Raw genomic sequence first — 25166 nt, 5'->3', positions numbered from 1 at the left:
AGGCAGACAGGATTGAAATGAGATAGCAGCAAACACGAAAGAATACATGGCAAAATGTTTATATTCGTATTATTCTTATGGTGAAGAGAATACTGCATGTGATTCACATTTCATCAGGTTCCTATTAGCAACAGTCTTGCCAGTCGGATTTTCGTAGTACATTGAAATTCTGCTACTTTCGAAGATGAACAATACGGAATTTGTATTTACTTCGTTGGATAATGTATAAAAATGCAGTGGTCTAAACTGGGGGCGGAGAAAAAAAAGCTCGTCTTCCACCTTTTTTTTTAATTTTTTTACTGACGCAGAGGTTTTGGCGCCAGTATTTATCTCTGTGCCTACAAAGCATGCCTGTGTAGCGCTACATATATTCGATGGCAGAAGTTAGTTGTGGCGGCACCTACCAACATATTTCAGAACTTCCGCTTGCTTTGCACTCGATTCTAAGCCGCAGGCGGTTTTTTGGATTACAAAAACCGGAAAAAAAGTGCGGCTTAGATTCGAGTAAATACGGTATATAGAGGGTCTATACAAGGGCGATGTACTTGAGGACAATTTTATGGAAATGGAAGAGGATGTAGATGAAGATGAAATGGGAGATATGATACTGCGTGAAGAGTTTGACAGAGCACTGAAAGACCTGAGTCGAAACAAGGCCCCCGGAGTAGACAACATTCCATTGGAACTACTGACGGCCTTGGGAGAGCCAGTCCTGACAAAACTCTACCATCTGGTGAGCAAGATGTATGAAACAGGCGAAATACCCTCAGACTTCAAGAAGAATATAATAATTCCAATCCCAAAGAAAGCAGGTGTTGACAGATGTGAAAATTACCGAACTATCAGTTTAATAAGTCACAGGTGCAAAATACTAACACGAATTCTTTACAGACGAATGGAAAAACTAGTAGAAGCCAACCTCGGGGAAGATCAGTTTGGATTCCGTAGAAACACTGGAACATGTGAGGCAATACTGACCTTACGACTTATCTTAGAAGAAAGATTAAGGAAAGGCAAACCTACGTTTCTAGCATTTGTAGACTTAGAGAAAGCTTTTGACAATGTTGACTGGAATACTCTCTTTCAAATTTTAAAGGTGGCAGGGGTAAAATACAGGGAGCGAAAGGCTATTTACAATTTGTACAGAAACCAGATGGCAGTTATAAGAGTCGAGGGACATGAAAGAGAAGCAGTGGTTGGGAAGGGAGTAAGACAGGGTTGTAGCCTCTCCCCGATGTTGTTCAATCTGTATATTGAGCAAGCAGTAAAGGAAACAAAAGAAAAATTTGGAGTAGGTATTAAAATTCATGGAGAAGAAATAAAAACTTTGAGATTCGCCGATGACATTGTAATTCTGTCAGAGACAGCAAAGGACTTGGAAGAGCAGTTGAATGGAATGGACAGTGTCTTGAAAGGAGGATATAAGATGAACATCAACAAAAGCAAAACGAGGATAATGGAATGTAGTCTAATTAAGTCGGGTGATGCTGAGGGAATTAGATTAGGAAATGAGACACTTAAAGTAGTAAAGGAGTTTTGCTATTTGGGGAGCAAAGTAACTGATGATGGTCGAAGTAGAGAGGATATAAAATGTAGACTGGCAATGGCAAGGAAAGCGTTTCTGAAGAAGTGAAATTTGTTAACATCGAGTATAGATTTAAGTGTCAGGAAGTCATTTCTGAAAGTATTTGTATGGAGTGTAGCCATGTATGGAAGTGAAACATGGACGATAAATAGTTTAGACAAGAAGAGAATAGAAGCTTTCGAAATGTGGTGCTACAAAAGAATGCTGAAGATTAGATGGGTAGATCACATAACTAATGAGGAAGTATTGAATAGGATTGGGGAGAAGAGAAGTTTGTGGCACAACTTGACCAGAAGAAGGGATCGGTTGGTAGGACATGTTCTGAGGCATCAAGGTATCACCAATTTAGTATTGGAGGGCAGCGTGGAGGGTAAAAATCGTAGAGGTAGACCAAGAGATGAATACACTAAGCAGGTTCAGAAGGATGTAGGTTGCAGTAGGTACTGGGAGATGAAAAAGCTTGCACAGGATAGAGTAGCATGGAGAGCTGCATCAAACCAGTCTCAGGACTGAAGACCACAACAACAACAACAACAACAACAACACTTGATGTACCACAAGGCTTGGTATTAGTACCATTACTACTTATTCTAAATGTAAATGATATGTCGGAAGCTGTAAATGAAATAGTGTTCATGTATGCTGATGACACAGCTCTACTAGTCACCAGGAAATCTGCAAAGGACTTTGAAATGAGGAATGTGTTGAGATAGGGCATACAAGTTTTTTTGGTGGATGCAACCTTTTTATTAAAGGAAGTAAAACAACTTTCATGTGAATACAAGTAAATAGGCAGCCTAAGCAGATGGTCTTGATATCAAGCTTCAGGACTCAGGTATTTCAGAAGTAAATTGCAGCAAGTTTCTGGGATTGATTGTGGACAGTTTCATGACAAGGGAGACACACATGAGTAAAATAGTATGCTCAGAAATGAACACAGATATATTTCTCCTGAGAAAAATCTCACAAACTTTTGATCAAGACACTTTACTGAAAGTTTATTAGCATCTAATTTATCTGCACATTTCCTATTGTATACCTGTGTGGGGCAGTGCCGTTAATATACACGTAGGCAGATTACTTAAACTGCAAAAGAAAGTATTAGGTGCATTGGAAACCTGTCAACAAGGCAGCACTGCAGAAATAAATTCAAAGAATTGCAAATATTGACAGTGCCTGCTCTACACATATATGAAGCTATTACGTTTCTAAAAATAAACTACATGACTCTGATGAACAAAAATATACATAATTTCAGTACAAGATGTAAAGAAAACTACCACATGTACACAGACTGATTTCAGTGACAAGGAACCTAAACTAACCATATGTTTATTTATTTATTTATTTATTTTTTATTTACATTTTCTTTGCGTGGAGCCATTGTAATAATGGCTTTTGCAAACGTCAGACTTAATACTATGGTTATATTTATACTTATAAAATACACTATATTCTGTAGCTGTTGCTTCTTATGTCTATTTTTTACATTTACCACATTACAACTGATATGCTAATGCCTCATGTTACAATCAATATCTTAAAATTCATTGAAAGAATATAAACATTTTTCTATTAGAAAATATTTTAATTTTGTTTTAAAAATGCTTCCCGTGTACGTTCTTAGAGAGTTTGGTAGCTTGTTATACCAAATCAAACCACTGATATATGGACTTCTATCAGTCATTTTTAACGTTGTTCTGTTACGGAAATAGTTACACTTTGTTCTAGTGTTGTGATTGTGTACATCACTGCCCTTGATAGCTTCTATTGGTTGACTTATAAAAAATACAACTATTTTGAAGATGTACAGAGAATATATTGTCAGATATTCGTGCTGCACAAACACTTCACGACATGAATCTCCATGTCCCATCCCATGTATAAGTCTTATTGCTCTTTTCTGTAGTAGTAGTTTTCTTTTTAAATGTACATCAGCTGCACAGCCCCATAGTTCAATTCCATAATTGAGAAAGGAGTAAAGGTTTCCATAATATACTAATTTCAGTGCTTGGCTAGGAACTATCTTTGCGAGCTGGCTGAGGAGATACATGGCACTACTGACTTTTCTGCATACGAAATTAATGTGGTATGTCCACCGCAAATTTTCATCAACATATACACCCAGGAATTTACAGTTACCATTTTCTGTTGCAGAGATATTACACACACTATTCATATTGTTGTGATGAGAACTGCCCATTTTAAATGTCAGTAGTTGAGATGTGGTGACATTCACCTTGAGACCCTGATCATTGAAGTATTTTGTTACATCTGTTACACCACTAGTAGCAAAAGATTCTAGCTCTTTAGATTCGCTCCCATAGAATAAGATTGACATGTCATCTGCATAGCTTACAATATGGGAGTTAATGGGTTGTGCAATGTTGTTAATATATATGTATGTTTTATAACTGTTGTAACTTAGATACACAACACAACCAAGAATGTAAATATAATTTTATTAGACTATGGAATGTACCATATCATATACTGAGCACAATAAGATAAGGCAAAGGTATTCAAGCAGTGATAACATGATAACTGAGCATGAGTACAGTGTGGTAGGGATTAATTAGGCACTTGCCAGTGGCGGGCTGTATCAGAAGTTCACAGTATTTCTCTTTTGCAATGCTCTCTTGCAGATGACAACACACTGCTGATGCAAGTGGCTTTTAAGTAACGTGTGCATGCATTATTTCGTTCCTCCTCCCTTGATAAACAGCTCGGATATACATGATGTCCATGACATCTTCCTCTGTGAAGCTCTGACTGAGATTAAGTGCTGATACTGGAGAGCATGGTTTGAAGTACTTGGGGTGTGGGCAGCGTCACAGTCTGCCTTCTCCTGTCAACCCATTTGGCAGGATGGGTGACACCGGCGTGAGCTCCATGCCCACATCAGGTCCAGAACCTTGATGGTTGTGGTGACCCCGCAGTTGGCAGCTAAAGCAGAGGAGATGGCTCCGGTGTGGACAGCAGCTGCATCGGTACTGGTAGCAGTTTGGAGAAGCCAGTGACGGAGGACCCCTCACATGTCGTGGCAGGGATCTTGCCACATCAGGTGAACTGGCGTAGCAACATGATGTCCCGGCTGGGGTTGTCTGGTCATTCATGCACAGGCGCAACTGGTCACAATGAAGTTCACAGAGGCCCTCTTCTGTATGAACATTGCCGAGACGGCGCCCACGGTGTTGGGAAATGATGGTGGGAATCCATTTTGGGCGACGCAAAACCCGCATGCCCAGACAGACACTTCAGGCCAGAAATGGGACCATGACTGCATAGATTGGTGTCCCTGACCAGGCTGCAGGAGATGCCAGAATGTGTAGGGTTGACACCTGTGGAGGAGTCCGGCAGGGCTGTTGTTGCAAAATGGCATGAACTAATAGGAAAACATAAATTGATCCAAGACAATGTCAGATTGGACCAAATCAATTCTTTTTCATTTGCTTTTTGGATGTTGTAACTAACCTGTTGGCCTCACCATTGGACTGCAGTTGGAAGGGCAGTGCTAAAATGTGGTGAATCCCACAGGCATTGCATAAGAAGGCAAACTCCTGTGACACAAACTGAGGGCTTTTATCAAAGACCAGTGTTGCTGGAAGTCCTTTGATGGAAAAAAATTTTGACGGGCTGCCACAGTGGCATAGACCAAAGTTGATGGCCAATGAACAACATATGGGAACCGAGAGAATGCTTCAGTTATTATTAGCCATTATGTATTAATGAAAGGACTGGTGAAATCAATGTGGAGACGGTTCCAGGCCTGCGAAGTTTGTGACCACAGATACATTGCTGACTGGGCAGCTTGCTGCGCTGCCTGTTTAAAACATAATGTAACCAAACGAGTGATGTTGCCATGTAAACCAGGCCGAAAAGAATGACAGTCAGCTAATACCTCGGTGCGTGACACCCCCCAGTGAGCAGCATGCAGCAATTGCAGGATCTGTGAATGGATAGCTGACATGTCAGCATTTGCATGTTTAACTGTGGCGCAGAAGTGAATCCTGTTCTTGTACCAAGAGAGAAACAGCGTCCAACATTGAAGATGTGCGCTGCTTTGCCTGGCACTGACACTGAGCGGTTAAACAGCAAAACTTATGGCTTGTGATCCGTCTTTCTCTGTTTGTGAATATCTAGTCTGAGCTGAATTAAGCTTCTTTGATGTGTATGCAATAGGCCACTTGGAGCCACCAGAATATTTATGAGCTAACGCCACCTCCAGCCCATGCTGGGATGCGTCTGTTGCTGACACTAAATGTTGACCCTGATGGTCAACATTTACCAGCTCTAGAAACGTCAAACCCAAGATAAACAATAAGTTTGTCGGGGCGTGACATGGGATGCGTGTTAATCATAGACTGAGCATTAACAGAAGCTTTGAAATCACCTGAAAGGCATAACCGTCCCAACGCCTTCTTGACAATGAGTAAGGGGGTAGCCCATTTGCTGGATGCAATTGGTTGGATAACCCTGAAGGCCATGAGGTGGTTGAGCTCCTCCTTGACTTGGTCACAGAGTGCCATTGGCACTGGGCGAGCCCAAAATAAATGGGATCTGGCCAAAGGTTTCATGGTGATGTTTGCTTCAAAATTATTGGCCCACTCCCAGCCCACAGAAAACAGGTAGAAAATTAAGAACATGGCATGGTGTGTACAAGGCACTTGATCAGACACAAGTTTAACTTCACCAGAAATAGTAAGCCCAAAAAGGTTAAAGACATCCAAACCAACAAATTTTTGATCCATGCATTGTTCACCACCAGAAAAATGAGCAGATGTATCACAGATTTATATGGACTGAGCCGAGACACTGCCTAATATCGGAATGCTTTGTTTATTGTGTGTGACTAATGTACATGACACTGGCTCTAAAGACGGAGAACCCAAGTCCATGTACATTTGCAAGTTGAGTAATAACATGGCAGCACCAGTGTTGATTTGAATGTGCAAAACCTTCTGATAAACCTTGACATCAATAAGATGTGTATTGGTTGCAACAGAGATTGCCAATACACAATTGACATCCATGTCAGTGTCTGCAATAAACTGTTGCTGCCACGGTTTGTTGGCCCAGCTGCCATGGTGTTTTGCTCGTGCACAGACTGCTGCCACCATATCATCCCCCTGTGAACCTTCTGATAAACGGCAGGGGGAAGTGATTTGAACTTCTGCAACCTCACACCGTGATTCAATTTGAGTATCCGCAGCCCTCAAAACCTCAGACGATTGGGCAATAGTCAGAATGTTGGAGAGGGAGCAATTTTCTCTTTGCAGTGCCCATTCATGAACCTCAAGATCAGGGGCCAACCAAAACCAAATGATTGCATCAAGAACCATTTCACCGTGCTTAATATATACACGAACAACCAACTTATAGGCCCAAAGACCAGGAGCTTCTTATATGCTGGCGACCTCACTCTAGCCACCAAGAGGACAGATTTTGAATCACTGGAGTACAACCACACAAGTGTCCTTGAAGATCTATCCAGATACTACAACACAAACCAGCTTAAACCAAACCCTTCAAAGACCCAAGTGTGTGCTTTACATTTGAGAAACAAGGAAGCCACTCACAAGTTGCAAATACTATGGTTGGGGGTTGAACTAGAACACTAAGAGACTCCAAAATACTCAGGAGTGACACTTGATAGGTCTCTCACTTTCAAAAAGCACTGCATGAAATGCAAGTCGAAAGTCTCCACCAGTAACAATCTCCTGCAGAAAGTGGCCGGATCACAGTGGGGTAGTCAACCTGAAACAATCCGAACATCTGCAATGGTACTATGCTATTCTGTGGCAGAGTATGCCTGTCCTGTTTGATATAATTCAACTCATGCCGAACAGGTGTATGTAGCTCTCAATGAAACCTGCAGAATTATAACAGGTTGCTTCAAACCCATTCCATTCGAATGGCTTTACCACCTCACAGAAATAGCACCACCACCTGTCCGAAGAGAGGTAGCTGCGAACAAGGAAAGAAAGGCAGTGGAACAGGAAATTACTCATCCTCTGTATGGGCATGACTGAAGTCAAGGAAGAGTTTATTGAGACATCAAAGGAACTTAGAACCACTGCTGAAAAAGCTAGGTTACAACTATGGAGGGCTATGACCTACCTTTCCCCTGGTTGGATAAGAGTTGTTGAAGCTTTACCTCCAGGCCATGACAGGGAAAGGAAGTCCCTGAATAGACTGAGATCTGGAGTTGGAAGATCAAAAGTTAACCTGGAAACATGGGGATACACTGATCCAAATGATATTCAGTGTGACTGTGGAGAACAGACAGTCCGGCACATGTTTTGGTGTCGATTGTGTCCATTCTCCTGTACAGAAGATGACTTTCAGCAAGCAACAGAAAATGCACTGGAAGTGGCCAAGTTTTGGTCAAAAGTAATTTAATCATGAATGTGTAAAATGTATGTATATGTACCTGTATGTTTCTGACACGAGAATAATAAAGAAAATTGTGTACATCAGTGACAAAGTGACGACGACGGCTTAAACCGTGAAGCTCAGCTGCCCAAATCATATAGTTATTTTTTTGCAACACCGATAGAACTCAACTCACGCGTCTGTTTACAGTAGTATTCAGACAGAAGGTCGCACTTGTTATGAAAAGCGAGTTAAGATTGATCATACAGGGCAGACAATTGGCAAAGGAGTTCATACCTGTGAGGCAATAACCAAGACAAAAAGAAAGCACAGCATAAAGGGGCATGCTGCAACCATTTTTTCTAGGCTTCCCGTTCTTTGACAGACTCATTGTAAGCCAGGAACAGCAGGGGATAAGAGACCTGAATAGCTACAGGCAAAACAAGATGTGACGCAGCAGGTGACATAGTCAGAGATGGACCCGAACTGCCCAAAACAGAGGCAAACATTTGCAATACCTGAGTTGTATTGTGTTGCACTGTGGCGAATGCCTCATGCAGTTGACCAATATGCTGCAATGCCACGGTAAGAAACCCTTGCTGACCAACTAGCCAGCGTGAAAACTCAGCAGCAGTACTGTCAGACATCACAGATGCAACGAAGGACCAACCAGAGACTGAAAACTGCATGGAGAGCAATCCCACACTCTTCATCACTTGTGTTGTAACTTGGACACCAACACAACCAAGAATTAGCACAACTTCATTAGACTGTGGCATGTATGTGAAGTACCTTAACATATACTGAACACAATAAGATAAGGCAAATGTATCCAAGCAGTAATAACATAACTGAGAGTGAGCACAGCGCAGCAGGCAGTATTGCTCTTTCGCGTTGCACTCTCGAGGATGACAACACACTGCTGACGCATGTGGTTTTCAAGTGTGCACACATTACTGCAATAAGAAACTCCCCAGTTTCAAACAAAACCAGAGATGTCGTCTGCTCTCAGCCTGTTGCTACCATGTAAAGGAGTTCTTAGACACAAGTAAAACAGTGTAAACTCACAAATAAGAGATTCTTCTACAAACTCCATGTAACAAAAGTAAAGAAATTGTGGTGTCCAGCATATGTATGCAAAATGCTATATACGAGGGCAGTTCAATAAGTAATGCAACACATTTTTTTTTCTGAAACAGGGGTTGTTTTATTCAGCATTGAAATACACCAGGTTATTCCCCAATCTTTTAGCTACACAACACTATTTTTCAACGTAATCTCCATTCAATGCTACGGCCTTACGCCACCTTGAAATGAGGGCCTGTATGCCTGCACGGTACCATTCCACTGGTCGATGTCGGAGCCAACGTCGTACTGCATCAATAACTTCTTCATCATCCGCGTAGTGCGTCCCACGGATTGCGTCCTTCATTGGGCCAAACATATGGAAATCCGACGGTGCGAGATCGGGGCTGTAGGGTGCATGAGGAAGAACAGTCCACTGAAGTTTTGTGAGCTCCTCTCGGGTGCGAAGACTTGTGTGAGGTCTTGCGTTGTCATGAAGAAGGAGAAGTTCGTTCTGATTTTTGTGCCTACGAACACGCTGAAGTCGTTTCTTCAATTTCTGAAGAGTAGCACAATACACTTCAGAGTTGATCGTTTGACCATGGGGAAGGACATCGAACAGAATAACCCCTTCAGCGCCCCAGAAGACTGTAACCATGACTTTACCGGCTGAGGGTATGGCTTTAAACTTTTTCTTGGTAGGGGAGGGGGTGTGGCGCCACTCCATTGATTGCCGTTTTGTTTCAGGTTCGAAGTGATGAACCCATGTTTCATCGCCTGTAACAATCTTTGACAAGAAATTGTCACCCTCAGCCACATGACGAGCAAGCAATTCCGCACAGATGGTTCTCCTTTGCTCTTTATGGTGTTCGGTTAGACGAGGGACCCAGCGGGAACAAACCTTTGAATATCCCAACTGGTGAACAATTGTGACAACACTACCAACAGAGATGTCAAGTTGAGCACTGAGTTGTTTGATGGTGATCCGTCGATCATCTCGAACGAGTGTGTTCGCACGCTCCGCCATTGCAGGAGTCACAGCTGTGCATGGCCGGCCCGCACGCGGGAGATCAGACAGTCTTGCTTGACCTTGCGGCGATGATGACACACGCTTTGCCCAATGACTCACCGTGCTTTTGTCCACTGCCAGATCACCGTAGACATTCTGCAAGTGCCTATGAATATCTGAGATGCCCTGGTTTTCCGCCAAAAGAAACTCGATCACTGCCCGTTGTTTGCAACGCACATCCGTTACAGACGCCATTTTAACAGCTCCGTACAGCGCTGCCACCTGTCGGAAGTCAATGAAACTATACGAGACGAAGCGGGAATGTTTGAAAATATTCCACAAGAAATTTCCGGTTTTTTCAACCAAAATTGGCCGAGAAAAAAAATGTGTTGCATTATTTATTGAACTGCCCTCGTATTTTCTTAACTCCCTCCAATAACACTTTGAGTAGGTATGTATGTAATCTTGTTTATATGGTGTAAACTCGTAATCCCTTTTACAAATGCACGGAAAATCATGTGTATCTTTTTTTTTTATCTAGTAACAAGCCTGTTCTTATCCTGACATATCGAGTATCAGTACCAGGAATGATGAAAGAATGGAATGTGTGTAATAATATGCTAACAGAAATGCATGTCAGCAGTAAGAAGGAATAAAGTCTGGAGAAGTTGACTTTTCCAGGAAAGAGCGAGGAATAATAGGGTCAGCAGATGAGAAGGGGGAGGGGAGGACTAAAATAGTTATGGGTGTGGAAACTAGGAAAGATGTTGAGACAGAAATACTTGTTACCTGTTGGACAGAAGACAGACAACTGGAGTGTGCTGAGAGGGAAACTATGCTAATAATAAATACATTAAGTTGTTATGTCCTCTTGAATGCAGCATGATTTTGATTGCAGTTATGGAATGATGATAAGAATTTGATAACTGAAGAGAGCTGCAGAGTGAATGAAAAACCCATGTAGATAATTGTGTGCAAAAATCACACTTCAAATCCAGTCACAACCATGTTTGTTATCTGAACATAGGGAAGACTGACGTGATCAAACAGCCCTGTCCTACGCACGCACGCACGCACGCACGCACACCCCTTATAATGCATTTGTGAGTTGCTTGATTCACGCAGAGTTTTCATAATTAGAGTCATGTTGAGCTACAACATGTACTAAAGTTTTGTAAGACCTGGTTACGTGCATAAGATTTTTTTTTTATCTGCATTTATGTAAGACCAATATTTCCTACATGTTTCTTATAGTTTGTACTTCCAACTCCATATACTAATAATTATGCTGAGGTCTTTCGCTTTCTGTAGTAGAAATGTTGCATGCAGTCAAGGAGTATTATAGAAACTGTTTCATGAACATATTCACTGATCAGCTTTCAGTGTATTTTGAGTATTAGCTGACTCCGTTGGGTTTAGTTTAAGGCCCAGGTTTGTACCAGTCATGATACTCAGCAAAGGTCATTTTTCTTACCTGATATGGTAGTAGCAATGTTCTTAAGGCTGGTGATTAGATACAGACAGATGTTGTCAGCTTAAAAGTGGTAGCTACAAGAATGAAATTCATGTGAATCAACAATCTCAAATCCCTGATGAAATCAGTCCATATGAAAATGGTCATTTCATGTCTGCCATTGGCATCTTTGATGTCACCTGTCTATGACATCTATGTTGTATTGGAGAAATAATTCAGGTGGCGGAGGAGATGGAGAGGGATAAGATGATGACACTTTAACTTCTGTTGTTTTTCCATACAAATGTCATTATAATAGTCTAGGTGGACATTAAGAAATAAAAAAAATATGTTATTGTATTTATACTGTATAATATGGTCATACAGAAGTTTTTATGTATGCTATGCAGCACTGACAAATTGATTATATATTTAAATTAAACCAAAGAAACTAAATTTTATACATGAACTACATCAGATTCAAATATGCATCCACATTCCGTAATTGTTACTTAATTTAAAAAAATAGAACTTAAATTTGTGATCAACTTTTTGTTAATTATTTTAGACCTATTATTTAGAAAGCTACACTGACTGTCTGCCAAAGACTGATCTTGAAACAGTCCAAGTCACTTTGTATTTATACTTGGTGACCAGTTTTAGTTACATATCATCTTCAGACCAAATGTCAGTGCATCTAGTTATCTACACAATTCTCTTTCTGGAATCTGATTGAGCTACCTCTTCTTTCTAACCATCCACAACCTACACCTTTTTCTCCCTGCAAGATAGCATACTTTTTTGTATTTTTATATGCATCTAGTGACATTATTGGAATTTCACCTTCTGAAGATAAGTCCTAGCCAAGTGCCCTGTCTACTAGTAAGTTTATAGTTTACTAAAAATTTAATGGATGATCTTTAGACTGGTCCCTTAAATCACTTAACCTTTTCAGACCTTCTGGCTACAATTGTATACATTAACTTTTGCAGTGTCTTAGCTGCAACAGAAGTATCTTTTTCCAATGTAAACCTGAGGTACACATTTGTGAATGTTTACCTTTTCACCATGTATAAGTACTGCCAGCTGTTGTACATCACTGTGAAAATATTAGCAAGTCAACCTAGCAGTGTGCAGCAACTCATGGCCGCCAGAATACACAGATGTGCTTGTTTTACTATGTTCCACTGTATAATTGAATGTTATTATTGTTATTTTGCAGGGTAGTTATTCAGTGATCATTTTACTATTTATTGGAATAGATAATATTTCGTAATTAGTTATTTTAGTCTATAAAATGATGCCAAGTATACAAAGTATGGTTTGAAAATGAGTACGTATTTTTCTATAAATTTTGCATCTAAAATCAGTTTGAAAACTCACATAAGAGTAACACTACGTAAAGAAATATTTTCTTTCCTCCAGAAAAAATTCAGCTCTCTAAGAGTTAACTTCAAATCAGAGTCAGTGACTTATCATCTCTGTTACAACTTGTTCTCATTTTCCATTCCTGAAATAAGTTGGCTGCTATGCAAATTACCTAGTGTCCTCTACACATACTAGATGTATTTAAAGTGAATTTTGAAAGACATTACATGTTCCTTGTTGATGATAGTTTGAGATACTATCTAATTTACAATTCCATTATGCTCCAGATTGTTGTAGTAACAGAATATGCGGACAAGGAGTTATCTGAAATCCTGAGTAAAGAAGGATACTTGCCTGAGGATCGAGCAAGAAATATTGCCTGTGATTTAGTCTCAGCCCTTTACTATCTTCATTCTCATAGGGTGCTACACAGGTAACATTAATTTCATTTAATGTTTATTGATAATCTTTTTACACAAGATATAACTCTGTTGTTTTGTCTGCAGAACGAAATAATTAGTGACGGAAACTTTTTTTTTTTTTAATTTATTTACCAACCATTACATGTATTACAATCAATACATGATGCATCATTGGACAAGGTGATTATACAATTTATGGTACTCTATAACTAATCAAAATATATAAATAAATCACTGTAAAATAATAAACACATCACATCTGCAATATGCTTTTTTTTCTTTTGCAAATAATGGTTATTTATTGTAAAACACACACAAGCGTGCGCACGCACGTGCACACACAACACACACACACACACACACACACACACACACACACACACACACACACACTTTTTCTTCATCTCATTTGCAAATGGAATAGCACAGACAGTTGGTGATACTGGTATAAAGTACTATGTCATATGTACTGAATAGTGGCTTTCCAAACACATATGTCGATGCAGAAAAAGCTGCAGAGATCACCAGTGCCAAGCAGATGAGATCCTGACTACCCTTGGTTTTCTCATGTTTTATAATGCACAGTGGGTTATTCAGGTCATGTGATTCTCTATGATACAATACTTTTGCAAGTTCATCAGTTGATTGCTTTACAGGTGGAAAATATTGCTCTTCACAATTGCTGATCATTCTAACTCTGTAATGAGATCTGACACTCACTGGATATAATGATTCAAGTCAAACATACCGCTGTATTTATAGTAAAAAGGGATATACAACTTCTTGATTTTTCAGTAGACCATTTTAAAGCCTTTACAAATGTTCAAAGGTGTTTCAGAATGCAACTATCTACATTTTTCCTAAATTTCCAGTTCTACACTTGCCATATAGACTGAGGTGAAAAAGTCACAAGATAGTGATTATCCCATATACAGATGGCAGTAGTATCGTGTAAACATGGTATAAAAGGGTGGTACATCGGCATATACTTTTTTTTATTTTACAAATAATGGCTATTTATTTTAAAACAAACAACAATTTGGTGCAGAAAAGAGTGCAGATTTCTTCAGGAATGCTGTATCTAGTAAGGACACTTGTTGATGATTAGATCCTATATCGAAACAAAACTGAGGGGATGTTGATTGTTACATTTCAATCATTGTTCCAAATAGTCCCAGACCTTTGTTGTAGGATTAAGGTAGGCTAAGTTAGTGGGCCAATCAAGGTGCATTGGGACACTCGAGTGTTCATCAATTTTGCATGTATTCATTTCTGGATTGATGAACAGATGATGTTGATGATGATGATGATGATGATGAACACGAATGGGAGTGCGCACAGCATACACATCATATAGATGTAGAAGAAAGGGCAAAAACTGGTGACCAGAAATATTGAAATAAATATTCTGTCTCATGTTCATGGTAAACTGAATGAGTGCCCCAAGTTTTGGTAGGAAAAATACATCCAAAATACCACAGAAACATGTCAGGTTTGAATTACACATTTCTCACATTGTAGGTTTAACACCTCATTTGGCTGTCCATGCACTTGATGTCCTGCAACATTCATGAAGAGACAAAATCAGAAGCCGCATGGGATTAGCTGAGCAGTCTAAGGCTCTTCAGTCATGGACTGTGCGGTTGGTCCCGGTGGAGTTTCTAGTCCTCCCTCGGGCATGAGTGTGTGTGTTTGTCCTTAGGATAATTTAGGTTAAGTAGTGTGTAAGCTTAGGGACTGCTGACCTTAGCAGTTAAGTCCCGTAAGATTTCACACACATTTGAACAAAATCAGAACTCATTGGGGTGCACTGTATGGCCCCAGTATGCTCCTGTCCAGTTTCTGTGTAATTTGATCCATTGAAGATTGCAGCTTTATGTGCTGCTATGAGCAATGGCCATTCACGAGGTACCTGACTCCAACTGTCCATTACCTGCAGTTGCCTTTGATAGGTGAAAGACTATCCTAACTTTCGATATTCCTTGTTTAGTGCTTTTACGAGGGTAATCCCAAAAGTAAGGTCTATTTTTTTATTAGTACATAGACCTGCTTATTTCTACAATGGTTTACATCAGTTTACAGCTTGAACATTTAGCTATTTTTTGACATAATCACCATTTCTGTTTATGCATTTTTGTAGACGCTGTGGCAGTTTTTGTATGCCCATGTCATACCAGCTTTCCACTGTGCTGTTCAGAAAGTTATGAACCTCTTCTTTCACCTCGTTGTTGGAGCTGAATCGCTTTCCGGCCAAATGTTTCGCCACCCGTGACAAATGAGTCCAGAAAGTTATCCTGTTCGGCTGCAAGGTGGTGAAGAAATGCGCTGGAACCATCAACTCGTTGCCGCATGTGGTCCTCAGCCAGCATGCGTGGCACCCATCTTGCGCACACCTTCCGGTAGTTCAATGTTTCCGTTAAAATTCTGTGAGTGGTGCTTCGGGAAACCTCGGGAACCAATGTGCAGAGATCATCCAGAGTGATCTGCCGATCTTCATGCATGCTTTGCTCAACCTTTAACACTGTCTCCTCAGGAATTGATGGCCTCCAGCTTCTTTGTTTGTCGTGAATTTCAGTCCTACCAGCTGCAAACTCTCTACACCACTTATGAAAATTTTTGACATCCATGCATGACTCACCATACACTTCTGTCAGTTGGCAATGGATTTCAATCGGTGCAGTGCCCTTTGCATTCAAAAACCTAGTAACTGCACGCAATTCACACTTAGCAGTGACATTCAACAGTAGCTCCATTCTCAATGGCTGCCAAGCCAAGATTGTGCGCCTCAGTGCGACGTGTGCATGTTTACACACACGGCGTGAAGCACTCTTCATAACAGTGTGACCAACTGCTACACAGAGTTCTGTACTTATAAAAAAATAGGAGACCTTACTTTTGGGATTACCCTCATAGTACATAGTCAGCAAGTTGATGTGCTGCTGAGATGATGAATTTATTCATTTATTTTGAAATTAATGTTGAAATTTGGAAAGTATTTTGTGAGCTTTACAAACTGCATTAATATTTTGTACAGTACGTGTTCAAAGCCTCTGGTAAAATAGCCACTGGTCTGTAGTTTTCCGGTTTCATGAGATCAGCATTTTGGCATTTTCCATCTCCTTAAAAACAGTTCTTTTATCATGGTTTTATCAGTAATGTTGGCCAGTAGTTTATCATTATAGGCAGATGATAGTTTGATTGTTATTAGAAATACATACACGTTGCTGCTTCCTCATTACTTAGTAAAAGAGGAATGGAATTATTTAGAAGGCATCTCATCTGTTAAACCATGTATGGGATTTGTTGTGAGAGCTGAGATTTTTAGAAACATTCTACATCTACATCTGCATGGATACTCTGCAAATCACATTTAAGTGCCTGGCAGAGGGTTCATCGAACCACCTTCACAATTCTCTATTATTCCAATCTTGTATAGCGTGCGGAAAGAATGAACACCTATATCTCTCCATATGAGCTCTGATTTCCTTTATTTTAGTGGGGTGATTGTTCCTCCCTATGTTGTTCGGTGTCAACAAAATATTTTCGCATTCGGAGGAGGAAGTTGGTGATTGGAATTTCATGAGGATATTTCGTCACAACGAAAAAACGCCTTTCTTTTAATGATGTCCAGTCCAAATTGTGTATCATTTCTGTGACACTCTCTCCCATATTTCTCGATACAACAAAACGTGCTGTCTTTCTTTGAACTTTTTCGATGTACTCCGTCAGTCCTATCTGGTAAGGATACCACACCGTGCAGCAGTATTCTAAAAGAGGATGGACGACCTTAGTGTAGGCAGTCTCCTTAGTAGGTCTGTTACATTTTCTAAGTGTCCTGCAAATAAAACACAGTCTTTGGTTAGCCTTCCCCACAACATTTTCTATGTGTTCCGTCCAGTTTAAGTTGTTCATAATTTTAATACCTAGGTATTTACGAAATAGCCATTAAATGCATTTGCTAACAAGTATCAATTTATTTTGTACAGAAGTAAACCACATTATTTCCTTGGAGTGTTTTTAATGCTTTACCTCTCATATTTCTAGATGTATGATCTGTAACATTGTTTTCTGATTTGGCAGTGGCCTTTTCAACAGTCAGTTTGTTTGCAAATTTTATTACAATCTCTAGAGTGTACTGTATTCACCATTTCATTTGAAACTTAACCAATTTTTTTGTATGTTTATTGACTGTGCGTAACTTGAAGCATTTGAACAGATGCTATGATCGCTTCTGTACACCATTTGTTTTGTTTTATCTCATATCTGATTCATTTATTTTTAATTGTCAATGCCCATTAATATATTCACCAATCTAAAGTTGTTTACTCTGCCATTCCCAGTGGTGATTACTATCAAACTTTCATTAACTTGGTTATAGTTTAGCATATTTATTATTATACTGTTGTTGTAACTTAAAAAGCATTTTTCTGTGGCCTTAGGTTTTGTTTTCTGAAAATTATTTGTTCTTTGTGATCAAACATGGTTTTAATTTTCTGTTACTGTGTAGCAGTCTTCCTGTACATTTGTTTTAATGCAATCTAGAGCATTAGCACTGTTTATTGTAACCCTACATAGGCACAACATTGTTAAGGCCTTAGTTGGCCTTGTTGACAAATTACCTGTTGGCTTCTGTCTCGAGTTCTGTGGCCAACATTTGTTTGATGATTTTTCTGATGTTTTCCCAACGAGTGGCTGGTATTGTCAAAGCTTCACCTTCCGTTACTGTTAGTGGACTGGAGTTGAGCTTGTTGCCACAGATTATATGTATCTGAGGCACCTCTGTCCAAGGGCTTTTCTGTGGCCATTACTGGTGCACTTCTCCCCTTGCTACCTACAATGGGCATTCGCTGCCGCATAGGCATCCACCTTAAGGCTTTCTTGTTTCTTTTTGAAGCTGTTGTTGTATTTGTGTATTTCTGTAGGTTCTCTCAACAAGCAGGTGTGATAGCTCATCTCTACAGCAAGAAATTCTGTACCAGCAAATTTTACTATGTGGTCAGTTTCAAACAATGCAATGTCAGGAGTATATCACATATCATGTGCATGTGGAAAAGTCTGTGTAGGAATGACTGGGCAGTTGATAAATACCAGGCTTACTGAACATAAGTGGCATTGCAGTTTGGGGCAGTTGGTGAAATCAGCCATGGCAGAGCACGTGCTGTGAGCAGTTTGTCTAGGCATTGGTTGTATTATGTAAATTGTATGAAATCAGTAGAAAATGAAGTTCATCTTTCACTTTGAATCCTGCTAGTTAATTAATATTAAAATGAAAACACACAATACATTTTTGTTTATGCTTCCAGCTGTTCCCCTTACTTGTCATACTATTTAATTTTCTTAGAAGGTATATTGGACTACCATACTGCAGGGTGATCAGCATACATTAACAATTGTGTATTATGCATTGCTATTTCTATGGTTGAGCACCTGAAGACTTTTTCTGTGCATAAATTTGCTAGTGTGGAATTACATACCACTCCAGAGGAGTGATGTATATCCCTGTGTATTCTATCAATGAATGATACTCGTGAATGAAAAATCATAAAACAAGTTATCATAGAGCAGAGCACAAATATTGTGCAGATTTGTTACTTTATTTGCACAAGGAGAACCAATCCAAGGGACGATATATGTCTTTGAAGTGGAATGATGATTACAGAACTTTGCAAGAGGAAGTACCTGCATGGCTGTGAAAATAAAAGCTTGTAGCATCATTGGTCTACATTGGAGAATGTCAAAGTCCTAAGAGAATATATATATTTTTGGCAATAGCTTTAATATTTATTCAGAAAAATGAAACATGTTTTGATATTTGGATCGTCTTCTATGAGGAAGTTCCTTGTTGGACATTACGATTTGACAGAATTTTTGTAACTTTATGTTGTGTGTATTGATGGACAGTATGGACTATATGTACAGAAACCATTGGTAAAGTATTCAAGAGAAGTCAGAGTGGCAGTATTACAGTTGCTTTACAGTGATAATTACACTAGAAGGAGATGAAGTCCATCATAGCTGCATACTAGGCCATGGTCAAGTGACTAAAAGGTAATTAAGAAACACTATGAAATCTTCATTAATTGAATGAGATCCAACAAAAACAAACACATTTTTGGCTCCCTAGTGCAGGACACAAATGCCATTATTGCTGGAGGAAACTCAAACAGTAGTAAGAATGATTATTAAATAAAATTATTTGAGAACAATAAATTATTTTGATATGGTGCTGCCCTTGGCAACAAGATAAATAGATAATGGACAAGAAGAATGCATGTATCAATACACTCACTAAAAATCAGACGTTAAGAGGAAATATAAAATGTTGAAATACAGTTAAAGTTGATGGCATTTTGTTCAACAAAGAAGATTAAGACAGAGAATTGGAAGACTGGCAGACAGTAGCTTTTACAGACAGTGACAACTCTGCAGCGTCTATCAGTACAAGTGGCAGTTGTTCTACAACTTCATGACATCAAGTTGCAGTGGTACAGAAATTGTTAGTAAGTGTTGTGAATTGGGGAAGCATTGTTCAAGTATTGTTATTATTGCTGTGATTAATATTATTTTGGTTGTATTCCTGTAGTACCTAAAGAAATGAAAGAAGTATTATACACTATTTTTGAGATAAACCAGTTAAATACTAACCTTGATGCGAAAAGGGGATAATTAAATGTCAGTTTAAAAGTGCTGGTGGAACAGTCAGTAGACCAAACTAACATTAATTTAAATATTTGAACTGTTAAATTTGAGCATATTATTGCTGAAACATACACTGTGGTAGGACAGTTAACAAATGAACAAAATGTCAAATTATTTATTTGTAGATACGATTAATGCTAAGATAGACTTTCCAGTATGTAAGATGAACACATTACTAAATGACATCCGGAAAATATAGAGACAGAAATTTACTAGAATTGGAATCAACAATATTAAATTTTAAAGAGAATTACATTTTGGTGTAACTGAACAGTTAGATTTAGTGAGGAACAAGGTAAATGGTCAGTCTGATAAATAAATACAGATCTGAAACAAACTTTAGACACTAGCATCAGACTTAATATTTCAGAACAGTGTACAGATTCAGGTGAAGCTGCAGTCTTGGATAAATTCTAGTGTCTGATTCCATTCATTGGCTTTGATCAATGATGTCATACCGAAAGCAAAAATGCTGCATAGAAACAATCTATGAAAGGGAACGGATCACACTCATAAACAAACGAATGTAGTGTGTGATAAAATTACACTCACATTGAAATTGATTATTATTTATGCATGAATTTCATTTAAACGTGTTGAAAATAATGAAAATAAATAAGAGCAATGGGAAAAATTACGTCTGATTAGAATTATTATCACAATTTATGCAAGTACAGGGGTGCAGAAAACCATTAAACTGCATCACAGTGTAGCGCATGTTGAAATCGTAGTATTATAAAATCCATTAATATTAATATTAATTATTCATTAAAATAGAATAAGCACAGGAAAATTGGGGTTTTGCGCAGGGAGAAACTAAATTACAACAGAATAATAAAGTAAATGATATCAAATACGAATTACTAACATGAAATATGGAGAAACCAACAACCTAAAAAAAAAAAAAAAAAAAAAAAAAAAAAAAAAAAATTAAAAAAGCCAGTACACAAGTAAGGAAAATCCATAAAACACAGCAAATATTGGTACTGATAACTGGAACTGACATGTATATGAGGTCAATTCTAGTTGCCGATTTCAGTATTTCTAAATTTTTCACAGAAGTTCAGAGAACAGTTATGAGTGCAGAAATGGTATTATATTTAACACAAGTCCTGGAAAAATGATCTAATTAGTGAACCATCGAATAGCCGTAATCGGAGACTAGAATTGACGTGTATAGGGGATCAGTTTTAGTTACCAATTCCAGTGTTTGTAGCTGTTTCACAGTAGTTCAGAGAGCAATTACAAGGGAATAATATTATTACATTTGACGCACCTGCTGAAAAAACCAATCCAGTAAACAGTCCATCAAATAGTTGGAATCGGTAACTAGAATTGACCTACATAGGTGGTCAGTTCTAGTCACTGATCCCATTATTACTAACTTTTTCGTAAAAGTTCAGAGAGCAATTATGAGTGCAGAAATGGAATTATATTTAACACACGTCGTGAAAATATGATCTAATTCATGAACTGTCTAATCGGTAACTAGAACTGACTTATGTGGGTGGTCAGTGGTTGGAATCAATGACTAGAATTGGCCTATGTGGGAGGTCAGTTCTTGTTACCAATTCCAACTATTCATCCATAAAATGATGGGAATTGGTAATTAGAACTGACCTATATATGGAAAAACGATGTGGTTAATGAACCATGCACTGTTTGGATTGGTAACTACAATTGAGCTGTATACCTATATTCCGGTTGTTAGTTCCATGCTTTCCATTGTAAATAATGTATTAATATAGATCAATTGTAGTTAATGATTCCACAAATCATTATTTTCAATGTCTTTGCAGTAATTATGTGCAGTATTATGTTGTAGGATTTCTATTTTGCTGTTACTTCCTGTACTACTGCAGTAAATAATAGGTTTGTTTGTCTCAGAGTACAGATAGGAAAGAAGCAATGGAAATACTGAAAGAAACCACTGGGAACACACATTGTAAAAATGCAGGACTTGCATACCTTGGAATCGACAAAAGAATTCTCCTGTATAGGAGAAATTTACTGATCCTTTTGTAAGAACATTATTGTCCAAAGTAATAAAGAAAACATTTCCAAAAATAAAAATCTTTAAAAACATTGCTGCACACTCAAAAAATGAAATGCAAGAACAAGAGAACCTTGGAACTGATAACTATACTACACGTAACTCACACCAGCAAAATAACTGGAAAATGACAAACAATAGAATTTCTACCTCAAGAATGAAAGTAAAATTGACAGAAGTATAGCAAAAATATCAAAATGGAAAACATGAAATTGGCTACTTACAAAGAAACTTATGAACTTCCAAAGGAGTGAAAGATCGAGGCTGATAAGAACAACAAAATGATGACATAACAAGAAGTATTAATATTAGGAGGTCAAACTATAACAAAATATGCAAAAACTAGATCAACTAATCAAAAAGTTAATAATAAACACTAACTGACAGGTACAAAAGAGGCATCACCCAAATCAATTCTTCCCCACCAGCTGCCCCCAACCAGATGCAGACTTTTAAAATAAAAAAGACAAATATATGATTAAGTCAATCACATAAACCCACACAAGACACAACAACCAACCCCTTGCCCCGTTATTGTGCCCAAAAAATATTAAAACAACAGGAAAACGTCCCCCAGACAAACCAAAAAGGTACCAAATGCATAGCCAGTGAAAAAAAAAAAAAAAAACAACAGGAAAAAATATGAAACCCACTCACACCTAATTAACAAAATGAGGTTTGTACATATTGATGACTATTTTCATAAATGCTAGAAATACACAATAACCTTGAGGAATACTCTTCCTCCAACAAAATCCATCCAAATGGCCTTGCAACACTGAAATCCTTCTCTTTCCCTGCCTGACAATAGATTTTACAGCCCCCAAAAACCCCTCAATAATATTTGTAAACATCCTTTAAACTCAATACTGTGATTTACAACCAAATGACAAACCCTGTCACCTGACCCCTTGCAGGAAGCAAACTCGTCTGACATTGCTTTGAACCTTCTTCCACATATTCTTGAATTAAAGATGTTGCCACTTCTTTCATACAATTTAGAATGACCCTAAATGCAACATCAGCACTATCCCCTTCAGCTATTACTACTCCAAAAACCCAAAGCCCAACAGCTTCATGCCCCCTTTCATACTTTCTCTTTCCAATATTGTGACTCATCTACAACTGTAACCCATGGTGCCCCCCTCCCCCCCCCCCTTCCCCTGTAATCCCCTGTACTTTATAAATTCCCCACAGACTTCTCTACAGAAGAAAACCAGTCAACTACAGTGCCACACACAACCCCTGTTTCATACATGACTCATTGAGAAGAATATTTATAGTAAAAATAGTAAGCTAACATGACTATTACCTCTAAATTCAGCCTCGATCTTTCAAGCTAGGTCCTTCTGGATATAGACCTCCATATATTATTTTTCCTGCACCTCCACATGAATTCATTGGAAGTTTTTGTCAACACCATATAATTACCACAAACACTGTACTTGCAAAATTCTGCAATAACTTCCAATGGCTGTAAAAATCTTACAGTAGATTTACTGACAATCATTCTTTCAAGGAACATTTTCACTGTAAACACAACTAACTCATCTGTAATGAAAAGCAGTTGTGTAAGAAATCAGAATGTTATAAATCACAAATACTTTCATCAACAAAAGATACTGAAAACAAATTACAAAACAAAAACAAAACAATATATGTCTGATTTTTAATATACATGCCAACAAAGAACTTCAGAGAAAACATGTAACGTTCACAACTACAGTCTGCGGCACAAAAAAAATAACATCACACATTACTTCATTGGTCTAAAATGACTGGTGAAATCAGACACTAGAATTGACCTGCAATCTTAGGCTCCAGTTTTACAACATTGGAGGAACATGTTAGTGATTTAATGGAACAAAAGATTCAGCAAAACATTGAGTCATCTGTTGATACACCTTTTTCAGCAGGTGTCATCTGTGAACAATCTGTTTTGGAGAAAAATTTAGCGCACAACTACAGGTGAAATTATCTATGCATGATTTTTGTGGACAATTTAAAACTAATTCCAAAAGCTGCAGTGACATTTTAGGAACTGTTTCTTTTATAAGCACTTCTGCTGCTACCACCTGACTCAGTAATTCAAACATCTTACTTTCATCACTGAGGTATTGTTCCTTTCCTTAAAAGTAAAATGCAGCAGCGATGATTTTGTCTCACAGGATTTCATGGATTAGAAAAGAGTCACTCAAAACACAAACTTTCATTCTTATTTTCATACATAATAAACGACGATGTATTCACTAGGAAAGGCCTCAAGACAAGGTAATGTCATAAACGCCCTATAAATTTAATTTTTTTGAAATGATGTAGAGGATTGGGTGAGCACGTATATATATATATATATAGTAGAGGGAAACATTCCACGTAGGAAAAATATATCTAAAAACAAAGATGATGTGACTTACCAAATGAAAGTCCTGGCAGGTCGACAGACACACGAACAAACACAAACATACACACAAAATTCAAGCTTTCGCAACAAACTGTTGCCTCATCAGGAAAGAGGGAAGGAGAGGGAAAGACGAAAGGATGTGGGTTTTAAGGGAGAGGGTAAGGAGTCATTCCAATCCCGGGAGTGGAAAGACTTACCTTAGGGGGAAAAAAGGACGGGTATACACTCGCACACACACACATATCCATCCACACCGGTTGCCTCGTCAGGAAAGAGGGAAAGAGAGGGAAAGACGAAAGGATTTGGGTTTTAAGGGAGAGGGTAAGGAGTCATTCCAATCACGGGAGCGGAAAGACTTACCTTAAGGGGAAAAAAGGGACAGGTATACACTCGCGCGCGCGCGCGCGCGCGCACACACACACACACACACACACACACACACACACACACATATATACAGACGCTGTATATGTGTGGATGGATATGTGTGTGTGTGTGTGTGTGTGTGTGTGTGTGCGCGCGCAAGTGTATACCCGTCCCTTTTTTCCCCCTAAGGTAAGTCTTTCCGCTCCTGGGATTGGAATGGCTCCTTACCCTCTCCCTTAAAACCCAACTCCTTTCGTCTTTCCCTCTCCTTCCCTCTTTCCTGACGAGGCAACCGTTGGTTGCGAAAGCTAGAATTTTGTGTGTATGTTTGTGTTTGTTTGTGTGTCTATCGACGTGCCAGAGCTTTCGT

The 25166-nt window shown here is 38.7% G+C and overlaps 1 protein-coding gene across 1 annotated transcript in view; it reads left to right on the top strand.

Annotated features, from left to right (window-relative positions):
• Positions 1-25166, top strand: part of LOC126259255 (serine/threonine-protein kinase fused) — a 210937-nt gene that overhangs the window by 25962 nt on the left and 159809 nt on the right. Inside the window, exon 3 of the mRNA XM_049955891.1 lies at positions 13143-13288. Within this exon, the coding sequence (XP_049811848.1) occupies positions 13143-13288 (146 nt within the window). The remainder of the gene's footprint in view (positions 1-13142; positions 13289-25166) is intronic.

The sequence above is a fragment of the Schistocerca nitens genome, chromosome 1, assembly GCF_023898315.1.
Source record: "Schistocerca nitens isolate TAMUIC-IGC-003100 chromosome 1, iqSchNite1.1, whole genome shotgun sequence".
Classification (NCBI taxonomy): domain Eukaryota; kingdom Metazoa; phylum Arthropoda; class Insecta; order Orthoptera; family Acrididae; genus Schistocerca; species Schistocerca nitens.
Note: the sequence above shows the minus strand (reverse complement) of the source record. Positions and strands in the feature narration are given on the sequence as shown.